Raw genomic sequence first — 21,925 nt, 5'->3', positions numbered from 1 at the left:
AGGAGGCTGAGATCTAAGGAAGGCAGTTTGGGCCAGAAAGTCTGTGAGACTCTTATTTCCAATTAACCACCAGAAAACTGGAAGTGAAACTGTGGGTCAAAGTGGTAGAGAGTGATAGCTAGCACTGAGCAAAAGAGCTTAGGGGCAATGCCCAGGCCCTGAGTTTAAGCCCCACAACCAACCCCCAGCCTCCCACCCCCCCAAAAAAACTCACAGATTTTCAAGGTTTTCATATCCAGTCTGATTTGTAATAATCATTCTCAGATGTTAGCCTCCTGAGCAGCTAGATTCCAGGTTTGAGCCACTGGTACCCAGCTTAGTCTTATCTATGTCTTTGTGTGTGTGTGTGTGTGTGTCCCTGAGATTCTTTTTCTCAGGGCTAGCACTCTACCACTTGAGCAACAGCACTACTCACAGACTTTCCTGCCTGGGCTAGTTTTGAACTGTGATTCTCAGATCTCAGCTTTCTGTGTAGCTAGCTAGGATTCCAAACCTGAGCCACTGGCACCCAGCAAGAAGGAATGCTTTGGCTGCAATATGGAGATGAGCTAAGGTAGCACGTGCAGTGGGAGTGAAATGGATGGGGCTGTGATTTTAGGCAACTCTCAGCAGTATATAAGGGAGGAGAGAAAGTGGAGTTAAATGACTGGGGTCTTTCATTGAATGCAAAAACAGAAATCAGTGTCCTTAGCTCTTTGTCTGCTTCCCCAATTCACCACAGAGAAAGCCACTCTTTCTTTGTGGCCTTCCTTTGTCTTGGGGTTGGACCCTGCGGGTTATGGGGGTAAATGTGCTGATTTACTGACATATACATTGGGAGAGAAAACTGGGATTGGCACGCACCAAGCTGAGTTAGAGAGACTGCTCTGGGAGTACCAAGAAAGCCGTCCTTAAATTCTTTTCAATGACCCACTCGTGAGCGCTGTCAGTGACTCCCTGGTTTCAAACAAGATATTTTATTTACCTTTTTGTGTTCCACCACCTAGTAGTCCTCCTCCCGCTGGGCCCTGGGTGTTTTCCTATTTGCTTTTGGCGGGTGTGTTTAGGGAGGAGAGGGGTGGGGCACCACATCCAAGCATCATTTCCGCCGGCGGGCCCCACGCCCAGCTTTCTTCTCAGCTCGACGCCTTCGGGTGGGAGCGGGAGGAGCCGCGGGAGTTGGGGCCGGGGGCGCGGGGCCTGGCGCCGGACGGGCCCAGTTGCCTTGCGGGGCCTTGTAGATCAGGTGGAAGATGAAGGCGTTGCAGTACCTGAAGGAGGAGGCGCGTGGGCAGGAGCGGGGCGGGGCCAGGACGCTCGGGGGCGGGGCCATGACGCTCGGAGGCGGGGCCAGGACGCTCGGGGGCGGGGCTTGTAGGCCCGGAGCTCACGGGGGCGGGGCTAGTGTAAGGCTCCCCAGGCTGGAGGGCCTCAGCCATTGGACCAGGAGTTGTGACCTGGTGACCTGCATCTACAGGGAATGGGTTGCAGGTGGTTGAGACCAGCCAGGTGTCTAGTGACCGAGAAGGCAGGTTGTAGGGCTGGGGCAGGGAGGGGCAGTCCCGGGTTGGGGAGACCTTTTAGATGCAGAGAGTAAAAGAAATAAATGGGTCAAGGAGCGAAATAAGGAGGGTCTTCGGGCCTTACCAGGGCATGCAGTTATCGGCCGCTCGGAGGCGAAACGGAGAGCGGAAGGGGTTGGGCTGTGGCGAGCTAGTGCCCCCTCCTGTGGCCACCGCCATGATCTGGTCATCCATCACACAGCCATACTCACTGCTCTCGGTGAAGAAAGCTGGGACTCGGAGGGACTGGAGGTGGAAGAAGCGGGTCCTCAGAGACTCTCGGGAGGCCCCAGGTCCAGACACTGTCTGAGGGCTTTGCCGCGCCCCCCATTTCACCACCTCCCAGGGCAGACAAGGTTGAAAAGTGAGGCCCAAGGACAGACCAGGATGCTAGAGAGTCATAAAACAGGTAGCAGGTGACTAGAGGACCTGTGGATGCTCCCTAGATCAACTGGTGGAGAAGAGGAGAGACTAGAGTCTTTCAAGAAGGAAGGGGCTAAGCTGGTGAGATTCCTTACCTGTAGCCGGGGCAGAGAGCTTAGCCAGGTATCCTTGAGACCAAAGCCAGAATTAAATCCTGCCGAGGGAGAGTATGAATGGAGATGCTGCCTCCCATGGTCTCTCCTCTTTTCCTCCAAGCCCTACCCAAGCTCTTACCAATAACTAGATCAGGCTTGGGTCCCTGGAGCATGTGGTAGGGTCTAGCCGACACCTTGATCTGCAAGTCCCTGCGGCCTCCCTTCTCCTTAATCCCAGAGCAGAGTCGTGAGGATATCCCAGAACCAGAACGGACAGACACCTCATGGCCATCCTGAGGGACCAGGAATAAAGTGGGGAGGCCACTAGAAGTCAGTATTAGAGGAAGTGCCCACAAGATAAAAGAAAATTTTGAGGAAAGGTAGAGCCCCATCAGGAAGCCACTAGAGAAATTAGAGCTGAAGAGCAGGACCCTCCTTAAGTCCTCACCCTCTGCAGGGTAAAATGCTGCTGGTCACTCTCAAGGGGCAGGCCATCACCCACAAATTGTAACTCCAAAGCCACATGGGGGAGCAGGACCAAAAGCTCCTGAAGGACAGAGAGGAAGACAGATCTGAGTCCTGCCCCTCTGTCCACTCCTACCCCCAGTGCCCAGTCTTCAGGATGGGAGAGACTTACCCAAAATACCATGATGAGGTCAAACTCCTTCCCAGCCTCCACCACATGGATCTTCAACGACTGCTTGTTCTGGATGTTGAGCTCAGGGACTGATGGGAAGTGAAGTCAACTCACTTAAGGATATGATCTCCCTCACTGCTTTCCTTCCCCCCTTCCCCTTCCATCCCCTCATCATGTATGTTGCCCTTCTTACAGGACTGAGGCACCAGATGGGTGATGACGTAGTACACAGTCAGTGGGTAGGTGAGAAGCACAGCCAGGGGGGAGTCAAGGCTGAGGCCCCGCCATGCATAGTAATCCTGCCATGACCCTGGAGAGCATAAGTTCATGGAGAACCTGGCTGTAGAACTAGACCCCACCCCCAACCTTACTGGTCCAATAGCACCACCACCCCTTTTCTCAGCCACCAAAGCTGCTGGCCCTCTGATTCATGTCTCAAGCCCTAACTCACCAAAAAGGCCCCTGGGTGGATCTAGGGGCACTGGAGGCATCAGGGCAGGCCCTTCTCCCTGGAGAAGTTGGTAGGGATCTCCTAAGAGGATGAAAGGGATGAACAGACTTGAGGTCAGGAAAGCTCTCACTTCCCCATCTCTTTCTCTCTCCCATAGGGTTATTGCCTGAGAAAGGTCCTAGACATGCTCTAAAAGGGATGGGGTGTACCTTGGGCTGTGGTGGCTATTTTGAGGGCTGAGCAAAGCTTGTAATGGCCTTGACAGTGTTGGATAAGAGGCTGGTATTTATAGGGAGGAGTTAACTGAAACCTGGACAGCTTTTGCTCCCCTATCCTTCTCCCTAGGGTGAGGGACCCACACCTGACCAAAAAAATGGCCACTCACCACTAAGAAGAAGGTTGAGGGATGGTGTGCTGTCCCAGGGGTGACTGGAGGTACCAGGCCCTGGAATCAGCATGCTGAGCTGGGTCCAGTAGCCACGAGTCAGGCCTCGCGAGGCCAGGAAGGCTTCCTTGTTAAAGGTTTCACTGGTTACCTCTGTAGAAAGAGGAGAATAGTTAAGGACCTTAACTCTGCTCTGCTTTCCTCCAAGGACCCTGGGTCCAGTTCTAGTTAAGGAGGAGGGAAGTATTATTTCTAAGCATCTACAATGTACCAGGCACTGTGTATCAATTCCTGTGGGATTTTCTACTTTTTAGTCTCCTTTCGTAGATGAGAAGCCTAAGTTAGGCTCCAACAAGTAAAGTGATATGTTGTTTTTGTGTGTGTGTGCTGGTACTGGGGCTTCAACTCAGGGCCTCACACTCTTATTTGACTTTTTCACTCAAGGCTGGTTCTCTACCACTTGAGCCATATCTCTACTTTTGGCTTTTTGCTAGTTAATTGCAAATAAGAGTCTTGCAGATTTTTCTCTCTGGATTGGCTTCGAACTATGATCCTCAGATCTCAGTCTCCTGAGTAGCTACAATTACAGGAATGATCCACAAGTGCCTGGGTCACGCTGCCAGTTAGAGGTGCAAGTGGGAAGCAAGCATTTGAATTCCTGCCCCCAAATCCTCTACGTTCTCTCAGAGACCCAGACACCCAGTCTCTGGTTCAGATACTCTGTCTCCAGCTCCAAATACACTTCAGCTTTTATCCTAGGGATTTTTTTTGGGGGGGGTCAGGTCATGGGGTCTGAACTCTGGGTCTGGGCGCTGTCCCTCAGCTCTTCAGCTCAAGGCTAGCGCTCTACCACTTGAGCCACAGCGCCACTTCCGGCTTTTTTCTTTTTGCTTATGTGGTGCTGAGGAATCGAACCCAGGGCCTCAGGCATGCAAGGCAAGTGCTCTACCACTGAGCCACCTTCCCAGCCCTATCCTAGGGATTTCTACTTCAGCCAGACATCCCAGCCTTCAACCCCGTTATCTTGTTCCCAGGGCGCTCAGGTATCAGTGTCAAAGTCACAGACACAGTGTCTCTTCTCCCTCACTTTGACAACCCCCTGGTACCTGCGGTGTAGGTGAAAGGCAGAGTTGCCAGTTCCCCTGCTCGTTCCATAAAAGCTGCAAGCCTTGGGCACCAAAACCGGTGGCTCACATCATCTGGACATCGCCGCCAATCAGCTTGGAGACAAGCCTCTCCACAGTACAAGACGGCACTGCACTGGGGGCTGGGGACACAGGTGGTTACAAGTACCTAGTGTTAGTCTCTCTTGGTCCTGCCAGCTGTGCACCTGCCCTACAGCTGCCCTTGTGTCATTTGGCCTGTCCATCTTACTCCCTCTAACGGCCAATAACAGCTTGTGTTTTTGTTTTTTCCATGTTTTCTTATCTCCCCCTGGCCCTCCCTCTCTCCGCTGGAACTCCCACTGGCTTGGCTTGTTTTATCACTGTTTGGCTGATGATTAGGTTTTTCCTCAGACTCCACCCTTGTATACAGGCTGCTTACTTACCAGGGTGTCAACTTCACTTCAAAGCTGTGCCTGTGACAAACATGGCAGGTTCGAGCCCGAAGGGAGGCAAAAGTGAAGCCTGGCCGAGGACCCCAGGTCCGCATAGGGGTCTTGGCTAACTTCACGCCCAGCCTTGGGACCAGGGTTTCCAGCTCTCTGAACGGGGTGAAGATGGCATTGGGCTGAGGGGCTCAGGAATGCAGGTCCCAGGCCTCCCCACCCTCTGATACCAGAGTTGTGTACCGATGCAGCTTGGCGTCTCCCACAGTCAACTGTCTGGGCTTCCGAGGGTCCCCAGAGCCCATGGGGCAGGCCATGCTGTGGCAGAGGAGAACATAGGCCCGAGGAGCCAGGTTCTCAGTTCCTGAGCCCCTGCCTGTACTCCCCTGACCTCCATCTATTAGCAGATCAATGCCCAAAATGGTGCCATGCTCATCTGTCACCAGTAAGAGGCAGGAAAGGTGCAGAGGGGCAGCCTCTGGGGAAAGAGAGTACAAAGATGGTCATGGTCAGCGGTGCCAAACTCAGATGCTTGCAAGGGCTAGACAAATAACTGCAGTGAGTAAAGAAGTCTAGGACGAAGAGGGCATACCTCATCTAAAGCGACAGCTGATACAAAGTGCCAGGATTGGCTGCATACAGAAATGTAGGCATCCTATGAAGAATTTCAGGTTTGGGGGAGTGAACTGGTAGAATGCCTGCCTAGCAAGCGCAAGGACCTGAGTTCAAATTCTAATAGCAAATGCCCTCCCACCCCGAAAAAAAACTTTCATAAAAAAAATCTTTAGACTTTTCTTGATAAGGTAAAAATCTAGACTTCTGGATTTTTATTCCCGATTAAAATCAAAACAAAACATTGTGGTTGCTGGGTACTGGTGGCTCATGTGTCTGTAATCCTAGCGACTCAGGAGGCTTAGATGTGAAGACTGCAGTTCTAAGCCAGCCCAAGCAGAAAATCTGTGAGTCTCATCTGCAATTAAACAGCAAAAAGCTGAAGTGGAACTGTGGTAGAGCAATATGGCCTTGAGCAAAAAAGCCAAGTGACAGCATGAAACCCTAAGTTCAAGCCCCAGTACTAGAACATACCAACCTCCCCCCACCAAAAAAAAAAAAAAAACAACTCCACAGTGAATAATGTAGATTTCTTTTTTTATGACTCCTGACTGGCAGGGGATGGATTCAGAAGGAAAAGATAACTGGTCAGGGGCTAAAGCCTGGGCCAAGCTTAGTGTCTTACCACTTCTCTGTCCCTTCCTCTTCTGGGATGCATTTTCATTGTCCCCTCTGTCCTCTCTGCAGCCATCATCACCACCTGCCTCCTGCTCAGCCACCTCTGGCTCCCCTGGAAACTTTGCCTCCGGAGGGAATTCCTTGCTGATAGGGGCTGGTTCCCCATTTTCCAGAAGTTCCACCTTCTCTGTCCCTGCACGGTCTTCCTGTCCAATCATGTCTTCATCTTCTTCCTCCTCCCCCTCCCCTTCCTCTCCTTCCTCTAGGCTGACAAAGCTGACATAGGGGCTCAGGTCTTGCAGGTGGAGTGGAGGCTCATCTCCCAGGAGTCTGGCAGCTCCAAAGCCTGGTCCAGGACCTGGCTCTGCCCCTTGTCCCAGGCTGATGCCCACACTACGGTTGGGCAAGACATGGAGCACCCAGAGGGCAGGGTCTTGAGGCAGCCTTCTGATCTGAGCCTCCAGCTGTCGCCAACGGCCCTCGAGGCTGGTACCTACAGTCCCCCTCTCTGCCACGAATTTGCGAAACCAGCCAAAAAGGAGAGCAGCGAAATCAAGGAACTCATCCCGGTATCCAGATACAAATTCCATGTCATCAGGTGCACAGGGCCTGGGCCCAAACTAAGCAGAGGAAGAGATATGTGGTGAGGGACAGGATAATGGTGAGAACTTGTTTTGGAGGGGGAAGGTCACCAAACGAGGGAGGGTGTAGATTCAAGGGTCACTTAGGGTGGGATCTATGGATGAGTCTTACGGAGCTAAAAATAAGTTTTCAGGGACAAAGGTGAGGGGTTCAAGGATGAGAATGGGGGAGCTAAGTGACATGGGTGAATAGGGTTGGGGACAGATACTCAGGGATGAGACATTATTTGGGGCTCAGATACTCTTAACAAAAGGTTTTGACTGAAGGCTAACCCCATGGGGGAGGACTTGTGGAGAAGGGAATGGGAGCTGGGGCATCTCATGGGCTTGGATTGGGTTTGGCATGAGCCGCAGTAGATCTCTATCCCTTTCCCTGACGCCCCACACCTTTCTCCGGTACCTGCAGCCGCCACCACTTTTCGAAGGTAAATACCTCGTGGTAAGGGGTGGTGGCGTCGTGACGTCAGGGATGCCCGAGCCCACCGCCCGCCCAGAGGTCCGCAGCGCAGAGGCCACGCCCCCGAAGACAGGCCACGCCCCATACGGCAGGCCACGCCCCCGGCGGCCACGCTCTGTCCCGCAGCCCACGCGTGGTGGGGCGCAGGCCTGGAGACTCTGCGGACCGACTCACGGGATGCCGTGGGGACGAAGCCGGGGCCGGAGAAGGGAAGACATCCTGGAACAGGTGGCCAGGTGCGGAGAGCCTTCATTTCACAGGTGGGCAGCATCTTCCCTCGGCCAGAGGAGACTGGCATCCGTGACCCCGTGACCCCGTCGCGCGTTCTGCCTCGGTCCGGCTGACCTCGGTCTCTTCTCGAATCGTCTTTCACTTTCGTCTGCCTCCCATGTGCAGCGGCCCCTTCGTCCATCCCGGGCCGGCGCGGGGCGAGGCAGCTCCGCCTCCAGGGGCTCCCCCGTTGTGGGTGACGGGAGGCGGGCAGGGCACCCGCGGTCTGTTCCGTTCGGGACGCCGCGAGCGTGGGGCTGGCGGGCGCCCCGCGCCCCCCTCCCTCCTCGGCCGAGTTTGCACTCAGCGCCGCCGGCCCATCTAGGAACTCAGGCCAGGAGGGGGCGGGGAACAAAAGGCATCGAGCGATCCGTGGGACCTCGCACTCCCGAGCCTCTCGGGGAGCTCAGTCTGGGCGAGGTGGTCCAGGGCCACTCCTTCCACCGCCACCATGAAGCTGGACTGGACGCCCCGGCCCCGCGCGCTCCTCGTCTTCTTACTGTCACAGCTGACTCTGCCAGGTTAGTCCGATCAAGGCTCCCCGGAAGGAGCCGAGCCGGGGAGAGGAGGGCATTAAGGCCGCGGGGTTCAGAGGGGAGCGGGGCGCTGCGAGGACAGCGGCAGGGAAAAGCCAGGCGCCTGGGGATGAGAAGAGGCTGAGGACACCTGCGTCCAGGTGGGATTGGGGGGGGGGGAGGAGACGGGGTTTGAAGGTTGAGGCCGAGATCTAGAGGAAAGGCTTGGAGCTTCGGTAGATAAGGGGACAGTGGAAGAAGATTCGGGGCTGACCGCTCTACCCCCCCCCTCCCCACGCGCCCCCTTTCAGGAGATGGCAACGAGGGCAGCATCGTTGGAAGTTGTCTCTGTGATAAGATAATCCCCTCTGGCCCCCGACCAGAGGTTAAGTTAATGGATCATATGCGAAAATATCTGAAAGCCTATGACCGCTGTCCATTCTACATCAGGTAACCTCCCTGACCCGCAAGGCCCACCGGTTCGTGATTGACAGGTGTCTCCAAGACCTTCTCTGGGGACGAACGTCGCTTTCTCTTTCTCCACTGGGGATTTCCAGTTCCTGCAGAACTTAATTTCTTGGGGATGATTTAACCCCTTTGGAATGAGGAAAAGTGGGGAAGCGAAGGTGGAGCCATAGATGAGTCCAGATTGTGCTTCCTTATAGGTTCCACTTACATTCCCGCAAAGTTTGTGGGGGCAGCAAAGAGCCCTGGGTTCAAGAATTGGTGAGCTGCTTTGAGCACAAAGGTGAGAGTTCTCTGCTTCTCATGGGGGACTCTAAGGAAGAGGGACTTCCACCTGCCAACCTCCTTGGCTATCATAGCCCTTTCTGCTCTGACACTGCATATTTCTAGAACTTTCTGACGCTGCCCAAAGTACTTTTATGTTAAGTCCTTCTCCAACCCAACAGCATTCCTGATTTCTGCCAGATTATTCTACCACATGTGCCATGATTTACTTTTTATTTCCTTGAAATCACTATTGTTTATATATATAAAGTATATAATTTTAACAAACATATATTTATATATAACATTATTATAGTTTAAATCACTTGAAGGCATTATTTTTGTTTTCCAATATTTACTAATGACAATTTAGGCATATATGTGTTAAAAGAACTGTACAGTGAAAAAATTTGGACTTACCATCTAGATTCCAATTCGCCTATTTATATAGTAAAACAAATGTTATAATGTGTAATATTTATATTGATTTTCACAGCGTTTTGCTATATTTGTTGCATGACCATTTCTCTATACAATATAAAGAGTTCAGTGTTTTATTGTTTTGTGTGTATATGCTGGTACTGGAGTTTGGACTAAAATCTAGTGCTGTCTCTGAGCTTTTTCACTGACAGCTGGCACTCTGCCTCTTGAGCCACAGCTTCACTCCTGGATTTTTGGTGATTAATAGGAGATAAGTGCCTCATGGACTTTCTTAACTGGACTGGCTTTAAACTTTGATCCTCAGATCCTCCTGAGTAGCTCGGTTTACAGGCATGAACCAACAGCAACTTTTTCTTTTGGTGTGTGCCGGTACTGAGGTTTGAACTTGTCTCACGCTCTTGTTTAGCTTTTTCACCCAAGGCTGGTGCTCTACCATTTGGGTCATATGTCCACTTCTGGCTTTTTGGTGGTTACCTGGAGATAATAATTTCATGCAGCCAGGTGCCAGTGGTTCATGCCTGTAATCCTGAGTACTCAGGAGGTTGAGATCTGAGGATCATGGTTTGAAGTCAGCCCAAGCAGGAAAGCAGTTGAGACTCTTATCTCCACTAAACTTCCAAAAAAGCTGGAAGTGGAGCTATGGTTCACATGGTAGAGCACAGGCCTTGAGCAAAAGAAGCTCAGGGGATGGTACCCAGGCCCTGAATTCAAGCTCCAGGACTGGCACCAAAAAAAGAAAGAAACAAAGAAAGAAAGGAAGGAAGGAAGGAAGGAAGGAAGGCAGGTAGGCAGGCAGGCAGGCAGGCTGAGATCTGAATATCATGGTTCAAAGCCAGCCTAGTCAGGAAAGTCTGTGAAACTCTTATCTCTAATAAACCACTAGAAAACCGGAAGTGGCGCTGTGACTCAAGTGGTAGAGAGCTAGCCTTGAGCTGAAGAGCTGAGGGATAGCGCCCAGGCCCAGAGTTCAAGTCCCATGACCGACAAAAATAAAAAAGAAGGAAGGAAGGAAGGAAGAAAGGAAGGAAGGAAGGAAGGAAAGAAAGGAAAAAGAAGAAAGACATCTCATGTTTTTTACTGCTCTGCTGGCTTAGAATTGCAATCCTCAGATACTGACCGCCCGAGGAGGATTACAGGTGTTAGCAACCAGCTGCTGGCTGCATTTTGCTTTTGAGGTTAAAAAAAGACACCCCAACCCCCCCCAAAAAAAACCCTACATACAAGGAAATGAATTTTAGTGCACAAGCCAATTTTGTAAAAAGTTATTTCACAACTTGTCCTTAGCAATGAAATCTGTGCAGTCACAAATTTGATGTGCTGATTCTATTTTCTCCTAAAATAAGTACACAGCTATGAACACAAAATGGTCTTTGATAGTCTACTGAAGTTTCTTGCATATTGTCAGTGGTATTCATACTGTCTCCAGAACAGAAATCTATTTACTTCCTTTGATTCTTCCTGCTACCCTTGCCCTTGTTTCTACATTGCCTTCAGGTGCTGCTCTCTCCTCTGCCACGGTGGGTGAGAGAGAGAGAGAGAGAGAGAGAGAGAGAGAGAGAGAGAGAGAGAGAGAGAGAGAGGAAGGAGTGTGTTTTCTTCATTGAGGAAGAAACCCAAGCCTCACACATATAAGAACTCTGCCACTGAGTTCTACCCCAGCCCTCCAGCTGTCCCCTCAAAATTCTCCCTGACCTACTACTTTCCCTTCGGTTGGACTGAGAACTTCATACCCTCAAATATCATACCTTAGCAATTGGGAAAGCTGAAGATGCAAGAAATTCATTCTACACCCCCCTTTCTGTGTGACAGGTAGCCACAAGGAGTTCTATAACCTACCTCACCTGAAAGGCCTAACACACTCATTTCATAAGGGTCTTGTCTTATATCCAAGGGCCAAGAAGAATCTAGACAGGGCTTGCTGGTGCCTCCCATTTTTGTTTCCAATTTTGTTTTTCCAATGTGGGAGAATGTACTAGGGATCAAAACTAAGGCCTTGCAAATGCTAGGCAAGGGCACTAGCACTGAACTACATCCCAGATCCCTCCCTGTTTATTACTACTAAATCATATCCTTCTTACACAATCATACTTCTATATAACTGCCATTCTTCATATCCAAACATAAAAATATAGTTTTCAGTTGGGTGCAAGTAGCACATTCCTGTAATCCTAGCTACTCAGGAGGCTCATCTGAGGGTTCACAGTTCAAAGCCAGCCTGTGCAGTAAAGTCTGTGAGACTCCAATTAACCTCCAGAAAACTGCAAGTGGTGCTGTGGTTCAAAGTGGTAGAGCCCTAACCTTGAGCAAAAGGAGCTCAGGGACAGCACTCAGGCTGAGTAAAAGTGTCAGGACTGGCAGAGAAACAGCAACAACAATGACAAATATACACACACACACACACATACACACACTATAGATAGAGATAGATAGATAGATAGATAGATAGATAGATAGATAGATAGATAGATAGATAGATAGATAGATATAAATAAAATAGTTTTCCCTGGGTCACTGGATTCTTCTGAAGTCTGCCATGTCCCATAAAACATTTAGGTTTCGTTATGGTGTATCAGCCATGACCCTAGCCATGGATGATACCACTTTTTTTCCCCTACACTTGCAGGTTTTTTTTTTTTCCTTTTGTGCCAGTACTGGGGCTTGAACTCAGGGCTGAGAAGCTTTCCCTTAGTTTTTTCACTCAAAGTTAGCACCAAAAGGTGGCTAATTCTAGAGATGAGGATTGCTTCAATTTGAGGATTGAAATATGATCTTCAGATTTCAGCCTCTCAGTAGCCAGGATTATAGGCATGAGCCACTAGCAGCTGCTCACCGGTTTTGTTGTTGTTGCTGGTTTTGTTTACACCTGTTCTGAGAGCCCTAAGTCCTTACATCTCTCCTCTCCAGAGTGTGGAAGTGTTCATTGGAAGAAACTGATTGACCAGAAGCATTTGCCTCCCCCCAGCACCCTGACTCCCAAGCCCACAGAGGTAGCACCTCCAGACAAGAGCACTCTTGCCCAGCTTTGGCCTACCCAGCAGTCCACCCTTCCACCGGGGCCACTGCCTTCAGACAACCAGTTCACCCTCCTCAGTGAAACCACTACTCCCACTTCAGCCTATAGTGTTGGAGCTGGGCCTGAAGCTGCAGGGAACCATAAGCAGCAGGGAGAAAACAGAGCTGCTACAGCTAGCAGCACATCAGCTGTGGTGCCAGTGCTGTCCCTTCTGGCCATCATCTTCATCCTCACTGGAGTCCTCTTCTTTGTGCTATGCAAGAGGAAGAGGAAGAAGTCAGAAAAGTACTCCTCAGGTAACTGGACTTCTAAACCCCTCCTGGAGGGACTTAGAGTCTTCTTGGTGCCCCTTGAGGTGGAGATTCTGCCCCTAGCAGGAAACCTAACATAGACACACTTATATTAAGGCTTTTTACATTATGGACTATGGGCTGTGAGGGAAGTCAGCCAGATCTCCTGAGTGGAGGCAAGAGGGTAGCTGCCATGGGCCTAGAGATGAGCGGACAGTACTTGGAACAACAAGAAGAAAGATGAGGGCTGTTGATGCAGTCACAAGTCTATCCCTAAGCACTTACTGTGTACCATATCCTAGACCTAGAGTTCGTATCTCAGAGTCTCCAGCTTAAGCTCTCACCTCCTCCCCGATTCCTCTTGATCTCAGATCTTACCTCTGCATTTCTTTATTCTTTCCAGATTTGCAGCTCCAATGTACACTTGTGACACCAGACCCCAACACACCTGAGCCACAAATGGAAGCCTATAAGAGTACAGATTGAGCTGCTGTGGAAGCTAGGGAAGATGGGCATACAAGTGATCTACCACTAGGGTGTACTCCAGACCCTTTTTTGTTGCTGTTGGTTGTGTGGCTTGAACTCTAGTGCCGTCCCTCAGTTCTTCAGCTCAAGATTAGCACTTTACCACTTCATAGCATTACCTCCGGTTTTCTGGTGGTTAATTGGAGATAACAATCTCATGGATGTTCCTGCCCAGGCTGGCTTGGAACTGTGTTCCTCAGATCTCAGATGTGAGTCACAGGAACACCCCCGCGCCGCCCCCCCCCCAAAAAAAAACCTCTTGATCCTCCTGGGTGCTAGGATTTTTGCTGTGTGACACCACACCTGGCAACTTATTTTTGGAAAACTGTGTCATACAATTCCTGGCTTATACTAGGCACCCTCTAATGATTAATATATGATTAACCTCACTGTCTTTTAGTACATTCTTAATGTTTAAAAAATCCAGGGCGGGGGGAGGCTGGGAAGGGATGGGAAGGGTAAACAAAGGAGGAGGCTACAATGCTTGATAAGAAATGTACTCACTATCTTGCCCATGTAATTGTAACCCCTCTGTACAGTATTTTCACAATAAAAAAATAAAAAATAAAAAGAAAAAAGAATCCAGTATTACAAAGATCTGTGGTTTGAGGGTGTAACTCTGTGACAAATACATGTCAGAAAAAAAATTATCTTCTGGTTGTGGCAGATAGGTTGGACAAAATTTGGTGGTACTAGGATTTGAACTCAAGTTTCATACTTAGTACCAATTACACCATGCCTCCAATCTACTGCCTATTATTTTTCGGTAGGGTTTGAGCTTTTTTTGCCCAGGCCAACCTAAATTGAAATCCTACTTAAGCTTCCCAGGTAGCTAGGATGACAGGCACACACCACTATGCCAGCTTTTCTATTGAGATAGGGTCTAATTAACTTTTTGCTGGGCTTACCTTGAACCACAATCCTCCAGATCTCTACCTTCCTGAATACCTACAATTACAGGCATGAGCCACTGCATCTGATTCTCTACATGTGGTTTTTTTTAACTATTAAAAATTATTTTTGGGACCAATGATTCTTCTTTCCACAGACATTGATTTCAGGTCCTTGTCCCCTTTCCCATAACTGCTGGCTTCAACTTCTCTGATGGTTCCCCAACACAAGGGTCCCTTTACACCAGCTGTTCCTCCACACTGACAGCTTTTCCAGGCCTCCCTCCTCAGTGGTTGCTGTACTGATACTGATATTTACACCCTTAATCTCTTGTATAACCCAGTAAGAATCTCTTCTATAAAAGTGTTACTGCTTTTATTACTGAAACCAGTAGTTCTTGTTTTTGTGTCTTGCAACAATGTAGAATATTGTTCATTGGACCAAATCTTCAGGAAGCCTGGGGCTGGAGCATGATGTTCATGAGGAAGTGGGTTGGTCCAACCCACTGAGTCACCAACTCCAGTCTGAGCTTGTGTAGTGGAAAGCAGGAGCAATCTGCTGGAGGAGCCAGGGCACAAGTGTAGGCAGGCTTGGGCTTTCGTTTCTCCATTTCCATGTTCTGCCCCCTTGTCCTAATCTCCTCTGCACATGAGGGCACATATGTATGTCAGTATGTAGTCCTCGTCCTGTGGGTCCTGTGGGTCTCCAACTGCCTCTGGGCACAGGTCACAGCCTCCCTCCATGTTCTGGGTTCTCCTCATTGCCTCAGTTCTCCAGCATCTGCTCACAGGTTCGGGCCACATCACCGAGCTTGAGGCGGGCATAATCTACACGTTTTAGAGCCATTTGACAGTCCTTCCTGGAAGAGTAACTGGAGCCTTCATGGGGTTGTCCCGTAGCCACCTAGAGGACAGTTAAATATATTAATGGAGGATTGTCTACCTTACCTACCCTTAACTAGACTTTTGTGTGTGTGTATGCGTGTGTGTGTGCGCGCGTGCACGTGTGCCAGTACTGGGGCTTGAACTCAGGGCCTCAAGCTCTTGCTTGGGTGGTGTTCTACCACTTGAGCCACAGCTCTACTTCTGGCTTTTCCTGGTTAACTGAAGATAAGGGTCTAATGGACTTGCTTGCCGGGGCTGGCTTATAACTGTGATCCTCAGATTTCAGCCTCTTCAGTAGTGAAGATTACAGGTGTGAACTACCAGCACTCAGCTCTTGTCTTTCTGTTCTGAGTTTTATTTATTATTCTGGTACCTTGGCAATCTAAGCAAACCACTTAATGTCTGTTAAACTCTTCTGTTAAATGAGGTGCCAGTAACTCCTTCCTAGAGTTGTAGGATAAAATAATGCAGAGTGCTTGGAATACTATTAATCTTAGTCAATTACAATAACAGTCATAAGGACTTTCTTTACTCCTTCTTCTTTTTGCCAGTCATGGGACCTGAACTCTGGGTCTGGGTGCTATCCCTCAGCTCTTCAACTCAAGGCTAGTGCTCTACCACTTCAGCCACAGCGCCACTGCTGGCTTTTTCTGCTTATGTGGTGCTGAGGAATCGAACCTAGGATCTCATGCATGCAAGGCAAGCACTCTACCCCTGAGCCACCTTCCCAATCCCTTTTTTTTTTTTTAGTAATGGAGTTTGAACTCAACACCTCCTGCTTGCTCTACCACTTAATACAGGCCACCAGCCCTTTTTCCTTATTTTCTAAACTGGGTCTAGCTTTTTGTCAAGAAGGCCTGAACCACAAAACACCTAATGTAGCTGGGGTGACAGGCTGACATACTGGCACCCAGCTATTTTATTGGTGGAGATGTGGTCTGGTCTGGAACCTAGCCCAGTCTCACCCTGCTAAGTAGCTAGGATTCCAGCCCAGATGTAATCATCTGGAGTCTCATGCCCTGGAGTCAAGAGAAGTTTCTAGAAACAAAGTTCTGAGTCTTTGGTAATATTTACAACCCATCTCCCACACTTCTCTATCCAGAAGCACAGGGGCCCTCTTTCTTTTCTTTCTTGTCAGGGGTGGAGTGTGAACTCTTGGTCTGGGCGCAATCCCCGAGCTCTTCAGCTCTAGGCTAGCGCTCAACCTTGATCCACAGCGCCACCTTCTGTTTCCTGGTGGTTAACTGGAGATAAGAGTCTCGGGGACTTTCCTGCTAGAGCTGGCTTTGAACCGCAATCCTCAGATCTCAGCCTTCTGAGTAGCTAGGATTACAGGCGTGAGTCCCGGCGCCCGGCTCGTTATTTTCTTTTAGAGGAATAAACCCGCCATGGAAGGAGGGGGTCCTCCCGGCCGGGGTGGTGCAAGCTTCACAGGATCGATCCTGCCCGGCTGGGGCTCGGGGGCCCGGGTTCCACGCGGCGCCTCGGACGACACCCACCTGGGTGAGGTAGCGGATCTGAGCCGACAGCTCGGCCTCCACGTGCTGCACCGAGGCGGTGAAGGCTGCCGCCTGCCGGTCGAGAAGTCGCTCGTTGGTTTTCTCCTTCGACAGCTCTAGGATCACGGTCCCTGACGGCAGAGAGGGAGGGGCTAGCCGGAGAAGGGCAAGGAAGCTCCAAACTAAGACAGCGGCTCCCCACCTTCCGCGCACGCGCCTACGACCTCCTCCCCCGCCCCCCCCCCCCCCCCCCCCCCCCCGCCTCCACAGCCCTGCGGACCCTCTGCGGTCAGCGCATGTGCGACGGCCACAGGCTCTGGCTTTCGCGCCCTGCCGTCCACGAGTCGCCTCCCGAACCTGCATTTTGGAGGATGGCGCCGATTTCCCGTTCTATGTCCTCCAGGGCGCGTAGTCGCTCGTTCGCCAGGCTGTAGGTAGCCATTGCTCTTCGGGAAAACCACGAGGTTTTGTCCTTTTGAGAAATGCGATGCTGGCGCCCGGAAATGGATATCGGTCCGCGCCTGCGTAGAAAGCACTCTAGAAAAACACTACAACTCCCAAGATACACGGTGCGGCCACGCCCTTTTCAAAAGCTACCCAGTGAACTACAACTCCCAGAGCATCCTGCGCCCGGCAGGTCCACACCTCCACCAACAGTCCTTTTGTGGTCTAATGGCTTCTGGCTTGAGGCTATCAAACCTGTCCACTTTCGCTGACAGTGTCTTATTCTGCAAGAATTTCTAAGTGATGGTGATGGCATATGGGTGAAGGGTATTCCTCCGGACCAGTCTTGACCATGGGAAGCTTGACTTGGTGAGTGTTATGTTTTCCAGAAGGCTTCTGGGACCAGGAGACCAGCTGAAACAGGAGAATATCCGTATGTTCTTGGATGCTGGATCCTTGCAGCCTTTCCCCCTTTTCTTTTCTGGTTACCTAGTGGCTTGGGGGATAAAGATGAATGACATGAAGCCAGGTGCTAGTGGCTCACTCCTGTAATCCTAGCTACTCAGGAGGCTGAGATCTGAGGATCATAGCTTGAAGCCAACCCTGGGCAGTCTGTGAGACTCCTTATCCACAATTAACCACCAAAGAGCCAGAAGTGGAGCTGTGGCTCCAATGGTAGATCCCCAACCTTGAATGAAAAGGCTAAAGGCCAGCACCTAGGCCTGGAGTTCAAGGCCCAGTGTGTACACACACACACACTAGCATCTCACATGTCAGTGGAGTGGATGTCCAGGTGTATGTCAGGGAGCACAGAGAAAGGATTCTCAAAAGCTGCCTCTGTATCCCAAAGGGCTAACTAGACAAGAGCTTGGAGTAGAAAAGGGAACTAGCATTGGCAAATGAGTGGTTTTGCCAAGAGACCTAGCATATTTGGAGTCTAGCAAAGGTTCAGGATTTTTCTTTTTTCTTCTTCTTCTTTTTCTTTTTGCCAGTCCTGGGGATTGTTCTGGGCCTGGGCACTGTCTCTCAGCTTCTTTTGCTCAAAACTAGCACTCCACCACTTGAGCCACAATACCACTTCTGGCTTTTTTCTGTGTATGTGGTACTGAGGACTCGAATCCAGGGCTTCATGCATGTAAGGCAAGCACTCTACCACTAAGCTACATTCCCAGCCCCAAAGGTTCAGTTTAAATGGAGTGTAGTGGTGGTTAGTTGTGACAATAGGAAAAATGGAGTGGGGAGCTGAATCAGGAAAAGGATTACAAGTTGTCATTTGGATTTTCTTTTCTTTTCTTTTTTTTTTTGGGGGGGGGAGTCCGGTCGTGGGCCTGAACTCTGGGCCTGGGCGCTGTCCCTCAGCTCTTCAGCTCAAGGCTAGCGCTCTACCACTTGAGCCACAGTGCCACTTCCAGCTTTTTTCCTTTTTGCTTATGTGGTGCTGAGGACTCAAACTCAGGGCCTCAGGCATGCAAGGCAAGCGCTCTACCACTGAGCCACCTTCCCAGCCCCCTGGATTTTATTTTCAAGGACAAAAATCATTTGAAGTATTTTTTTAGGAATTATATTGTGATCGGATTTACCTTTTAAAAAAGTGTGTGTGTGTGTGTGTACCTTTTAAAAAAGTGTGTGTGTGTGTGTGTGTGTGTGTGTACTGGGGATTGAACTCAGGGCCTAGGTGCTGTCCTTTAGCCTTTTCATTCAAGGCTGGGGCTCTACCACTGGAGCTACAGCTCCACTTTTGGCTGACTATAAATGAAGATCTTTAGACCTCAGCTCCTGAGTAGCTAGGATTACAGGCATGAGCCACCAGCACTTGATAGAAGATACTCTTGAGAACCTAACAGAAAAATGAAACCAGGGTTGGGGTTGTAGCTCAGTGGTGGAGTGCTTGCCTACCAAGCAGGACACTTAGTTGGACACTTGATGGATCTGGCATTGAGCTTCATAGTTCCCCAGATCCTAATGATATATATCTGTGACTTGAATGCAGGGCCTGGGCACTATCCCTGAGCTTTTTTTTTTTTTTTGAAGTAGCTCACAGGAAGGCAATTTATTAACAAAATAATTTGAGGAGTCCAGTTCACCAACGACCACGGTGATATCCCTTCCTGCGGGTGCTGTTGGAGGGGATGGGGGTCACATCCTCAATCCTCCCAATCTTCATACCTGAGTGAGCAAGGGCCCTGAGGGCCGACTGGGCTCCAGGTCCAGGTGTCTTGGTCCTGTTTCCACCTGTGGCCTGAAGTTTGATATGTAGGGCAGTGATTCCCAACTCCTTGCAACTCTGGGCCACATCCTGAGCAGCCGACATGGCAGCATATGGTGAGGACTCGTCCTGATCACCCTTCACCTTCATTCCACCAGTCACCCTGCAGATGGTTTCTTTGCCAGAGAGATCAGTGACATGGACATTGAAGGATGCAAAGATGTGGCAGATACCAAACACATTCTCTCCTTCAGCCACCTGTTCCAAGGCTAATAACCAGTTCTTCCTTCTTTTCCTTCCCCTTATGAGGTGCTATTTCTGCACGCTGTCGCTACCAGATTCTGCCACTAGAAAGAGCTGTCCCTGAGCTTTTGTACTCAAGGCTAGCACTTTACCACTTAAGCCACAGCTCCACTTCTGGCTTTGTTGTTGTTGTTGTTTAGTGGAGATAGGAGTCTTATGGACTTATCTGCCCTGGCTGGCTTTGAACTGCAAATCCTCAGATCTCAGCCTCCTAAGTAGGATTACAGGCTTGAGCCACCAATGCCAGGCAAGTTTTTTTTTTTTTTTTTTGACAGCTATAGGGCTTGAACACAGTTCATGGGGTCTAACCCTGTTCCCTTTTGTTCAAGCCTAGTGCTCTGCCACTTTGAGCCACAGCTCCACTTCTGGTTTTTGAGTGGTTAATTGGAGATAAGAGTTTCATGGGGGCTTTTCGGCCTGGGCTAGCCCTGAACTCAGGAGGCTGAGATCTGAACTGTGATCCTCAGATCTCAGCTTCTTGAGTAGCTAGGATTACAGGTGTGAACTACTGGTACTGGCTATAAGATATTTTTCTTAAAAGTGGTCAAAGAAAGGGACAGAGTTAATAACCAGACTTCAGGAAGAAGCCAGCAAAAAGTGGCTACATGGTAGCTGATTTATCAGTGTAGCTGTAAACTAAGCCAACAGTGAAGAAAGTTTGGGAAGCAAATTGGTTTACCCTTAAGTTAGTGGCCCTGCATACAACTTGGGTGAAGGCGGTATTGAAATTGGGTTATTTGACACTGTCGGACTACCAGATCTCCTGGATCTTATGTATTTTGGTAAGGACTCTCCCTGCAATCCATTAGAATACTGGATATTTTTTTAATGTTGAAGGTGGGAAATAAAAGTATTTTATTTTTAGCTCGGAACGGAACCCAGGTCCCTTTCGATCAGTGAATTAAAAACAGATTAAATGAGAGTTTATCTACCAATGGTTTCTATAACTGACAATGAAAATTATATTTTCCATGTTAGAGACTGGAAGATACTCCTCAGGGGAATTTGATTAGTCAGAGAAAATACCTAATGAACATCGTGTATTCTCCAACAAAGCAGTTAGTTAGATCACACCATGGTGATCGTATCCACAGTGAGTAAGTCCCAGCTGTGTACATGGAATTTCTAGTCAATTTCTTAGCACCTCAGTCTTCCCTAGAGCTTGTGTTTATCCTGCCTCAGCTTTCTGAGAGCTAGGATTCTAGGTGCAAACAGCTCATTCTTAAATATGAGTATACAGAAAAAGGATTTCTAGGGCTAGGAAGGTGGCTCAGTGGTAGAGCGCTTGCCTTGCATGCCTGAGGCCCTGGGTTCGATTCCTCAGCACCACATAAGCAAAAAGAAAAAAGCCGGAAGTGGCACTGTGGCTCAAGTGGTAGAGCACTAGCCTTGAGTTGAAGAGCTGAGGGATAGCACCCAGGCCCAGAGTTCAGGCCCCACAACCGGACCCCAAAAAAAAAAAAAGAAAAAGAAAAAGGATTTCTAGATATTTGAAAAAACTTTCTAACATGGCCTGTTAACAGAGCTCTTAGGGTAGAGATAATAAAAAAAAAAGAAGAAGAAGAAGTTAAATGGCTGGACACTGGTGGCTTTTGCTTTTAATCCTAGCTACTCAGGAGGCTGAGATCTGAGGATTGTGACCCAAGTCAGCCAGGGCAGGGAAGTCTGTGAGACTCTTATGTCCAATTAACCACTAGAAAACTAGAAGTAGAGCTGTGGGTCAAAGTGGTAGAACACTAACCTTGAGCAAAAGAGCTTAGGGACAGTGCCCAGACCCTGAGTTCAAGCCACACCGCCAACCAGAAACAAACAACCAAAAACAGAAGTGGAGCGGTGGCTCAAGTGGTACTAGCTTTGAGAAAATACTCAGGCACAGCAAGGGTCTAGGCCCTGAACTGGTACACATATACACACAGAAGTTAGGGGGTCATGGTGCCTGCCTGTAGTCACAGAGGCTGAAGTGAGAGGGTGACTTAAATCCAGGAGTTTAGCTAGTCTGGACAATATATCAAGTCTCTCTGTCTCACTCCCTCTTTTTGAGACAAGATCTTATAGCGCAAGCTGGCTTTGAACTCACAACCCTCCTGGCCCATCCTCCTGAGTGCTGAGATTATAGGTGTGTTACCATACCGGATCCCTATCTGTATTTTTTAAAGAGTGGGAGATGAGGAGGTGGGACTGAATACCAAAAATCACACTTGAAAAATCAAGCCTGATGAAAGGAATGAAAAGTCCATTATGAGTTGGAAGAGAAATTGAGACACTGTCTCAGCAAATAAAGCAAAATGAAACCAGGCTGTGGTTCAAGTGGTAGAGTGTTAGCCTTGAGTTGAAGAGCTGAGGGACAGTGCCCAGGCCCAGAGTTCCGGCCCCACAACCGACAGAAAGAAAGAAAGAAAGAAAGAAAGCCAGGCGCTGGTGGCTCACGCCTGTAATCCTAGCTACTCAGGAGGCTGAGATCTGAGGATCGCGGTTCAAAGCCAGCCCGGGCAGGAGAGACCGTGAG

At 49.5% G+C, this 21,925-nt stretch overlaps 3 protein-coding genes and 1 pseudogene across 5 annotated transcripts; 1 reads left to right on the top strand and 3 right to left on the bottom strand.

Annotated features, from left to right (window-relative positions):
* Positions 1-999: 999 nt before the first annotated feature.
* Positions 1,000-7,667, bottom strand: Zmynd15 (zinc finger, MYND-type containing 15). Its single transcript, XM_013013038.1, has 14 exons — positions 7,584-7,667; positions 6,319-6,931; positions 5,325-5,559; positions 5,082-5,237; positions 4,639-4,799; positions 3,533-3,685; positions 3,148-3,228; positions 2,890-3,006; positions 2,697-2,785; positions 2,508-2,606; positions 2,199-2,352; positions 2,060-2,118; positions 1,627-1,787; positions 1,000-1,250 (listed from the first exon to the last, which is right to left on the bottom strand). The coding sequence occupies exons 2-14, from the start codon at positions 6,899-6,901 to the stop codon at positions 1,079-1,081; spliced, it is 2,220 nt and encodes a 739-aa protein (XP_012868492.1). The 5' UTR covers positions 6,902-6,931; positions 7,584-7,667; the 3' UTR covers positions 1,000-1,078.
* On the top strand, positions 7,536-13,255 carry Cxcl16 (chemokine (C-X-C motif) ligand 16). Of its 3 annotated transcripts, none has more exons than XM_013013037.1 (6): positions 7,536-7,645; positions 8,005-8,200; positions 8,506-8,644; positions 8,860-8,942; positions 12,269-12,673; positions 13,071-13,255. In XM_013013037.1, the coding sequence occupies exons 2-6, from the start codon at positions 8,131-8,133 to the stop codon at positions 13,151-13,153; spliced, it is 780 nt and encodes a 259-aa protein (XP_012868491.1). In that variant the 5' UTR covers positions 7,536-7,645; positions 8,005-8,130; the 3' UTR covers positions 13,154-13,255. The 3 variants fall into 3 exon arrangements, with proteins under 3 accessions (XP_012868491.1, XP_012868490.1, XP_012868488.1); XM_013013036.1 differs by having other exon boundaries at positions 7,536-7,669; XM_013013034.1 differs by lacking the exon at positions 7,536-7,645 and having other exon boundaries at positions 7,811-8,200.
* A 1,186-nt stretch (positions 13,256-14,441) lies between these two features.
* Med11 (mediator complex subunit 11) lies at positions 14,442-16,974 on the bottom strand. Its single transcript, XM_013013194.1, has 3 exons — positions 16,824-16,974; positions 16,467-16,597; positions 14,442-14,986 (listed from the first exon to the last, which is right to left on the bottom strand). Exons 1-3 carry the CDS (start codon positions 16,906-16,908, stop codon positions 14,849-14,851), a joined length of 354 nt encoding a protein of 117 aa, XP_012868648.1. The 5' UTR covers positions 16,909-16,974; the 3' UTR covers positions 14,442-14,848.
* Positions 16,975-18,954: 1,980 nt separating this feature from the next.
* Positions 18,955-21,925, bottom strand: part of LOC105983297 — a 3,637-nt pseudogene continuing 666 nt past the window's right edge.

The sequence above is a fragment of the Dipodomys ordii genome, unplaced genomic scaffold, assembly GCF_000151885.1.
Source record: "Dipodomys ordii isolate 6190 unplaced genomic scaffold, Dord_2.0 Scaffold19, whole genome shotgun sequence".
In the NCBI taxonomy this organism is placed as follows: Eukaryota; Metazoa; Chordata; class Mammalia; order Rodentia; family Heteromyidae; genus Dipodomys; species Dipodomys ordii.
The sequence above is the reverse complement of the archived record's forward strand: the minus strand, read 5'-3'. Positions and strand labels throughout refer to the sequence as shown.

Excerpts from the sequence above, each read along its gene's own strand:
- Med11 (XM_013013194.1), bottom strand. The coding sequence starts at position 16,908 with ATGGCTACCTACAGCCTGGCGAACGAGCGACTACGCGCCCTGGAGGAC. Across the intron at positions 16,598-16,823 it reads CGCCATCCTCCAAAATGCAG|GGACCGTGATCCTAGAGCTG; the intron begins GTTCGGGAGGCG and ends CTCTGCCGTCAG. Across the intron at positions 14,987-16,466 it reads AGATCCGCTACCTCACCCAG|GTGGCTACGGGACAACCCCA; the intron begins GTGGGTGTCGTC and ends ACTGTCCTCTAG.
- Cxcl16 (XM_013013037.1), top strand. The coding sequence starts at position 8,131 with ATGAAGCTGGACTGGACGCCCCGGCCCCGCGCGCTCCTCGTCTTCTTA. Across the intron at positions 8,645-8,859 it reads CGCTGTCCATTCTACATCAG|GTTCCACTTACATTCCCGCA; the intron begins GTAACCTCCCTG and ends GCTTCCTTATAG. Across the intron at positions 12,674-13,070 it reads GTCAGAAAAGTACTCCTCAG|ATTTGCAGCTCCAATGTACA; the intron begins GTAACTGGACTT and ends TATTCTTTCCAG.
- Zmynd15 (XM_013013038.1), bottom strand. The coding sequence starts at position 6,901 with ATGGAATTTGTATCTGGATACCGGGATGAGTTCCTTGATTTCGCTGCT. Across the intron at positions 5,238-5,324 it reads GGAGACGCCAAGCTGCATCG|AGAGCTGGAAACCCTGGTCC; the intron begins GTACACAACTCT and ends CACCCCGTTCAG. Across the intron at positions 3,007-3,147 it reads TCCACCCAGGGGCCTTTTTG|GGTCATGGCAGGATTACTAT; the intron begins GTGAGTTAGGGC and ends TATGCTCTCCAG.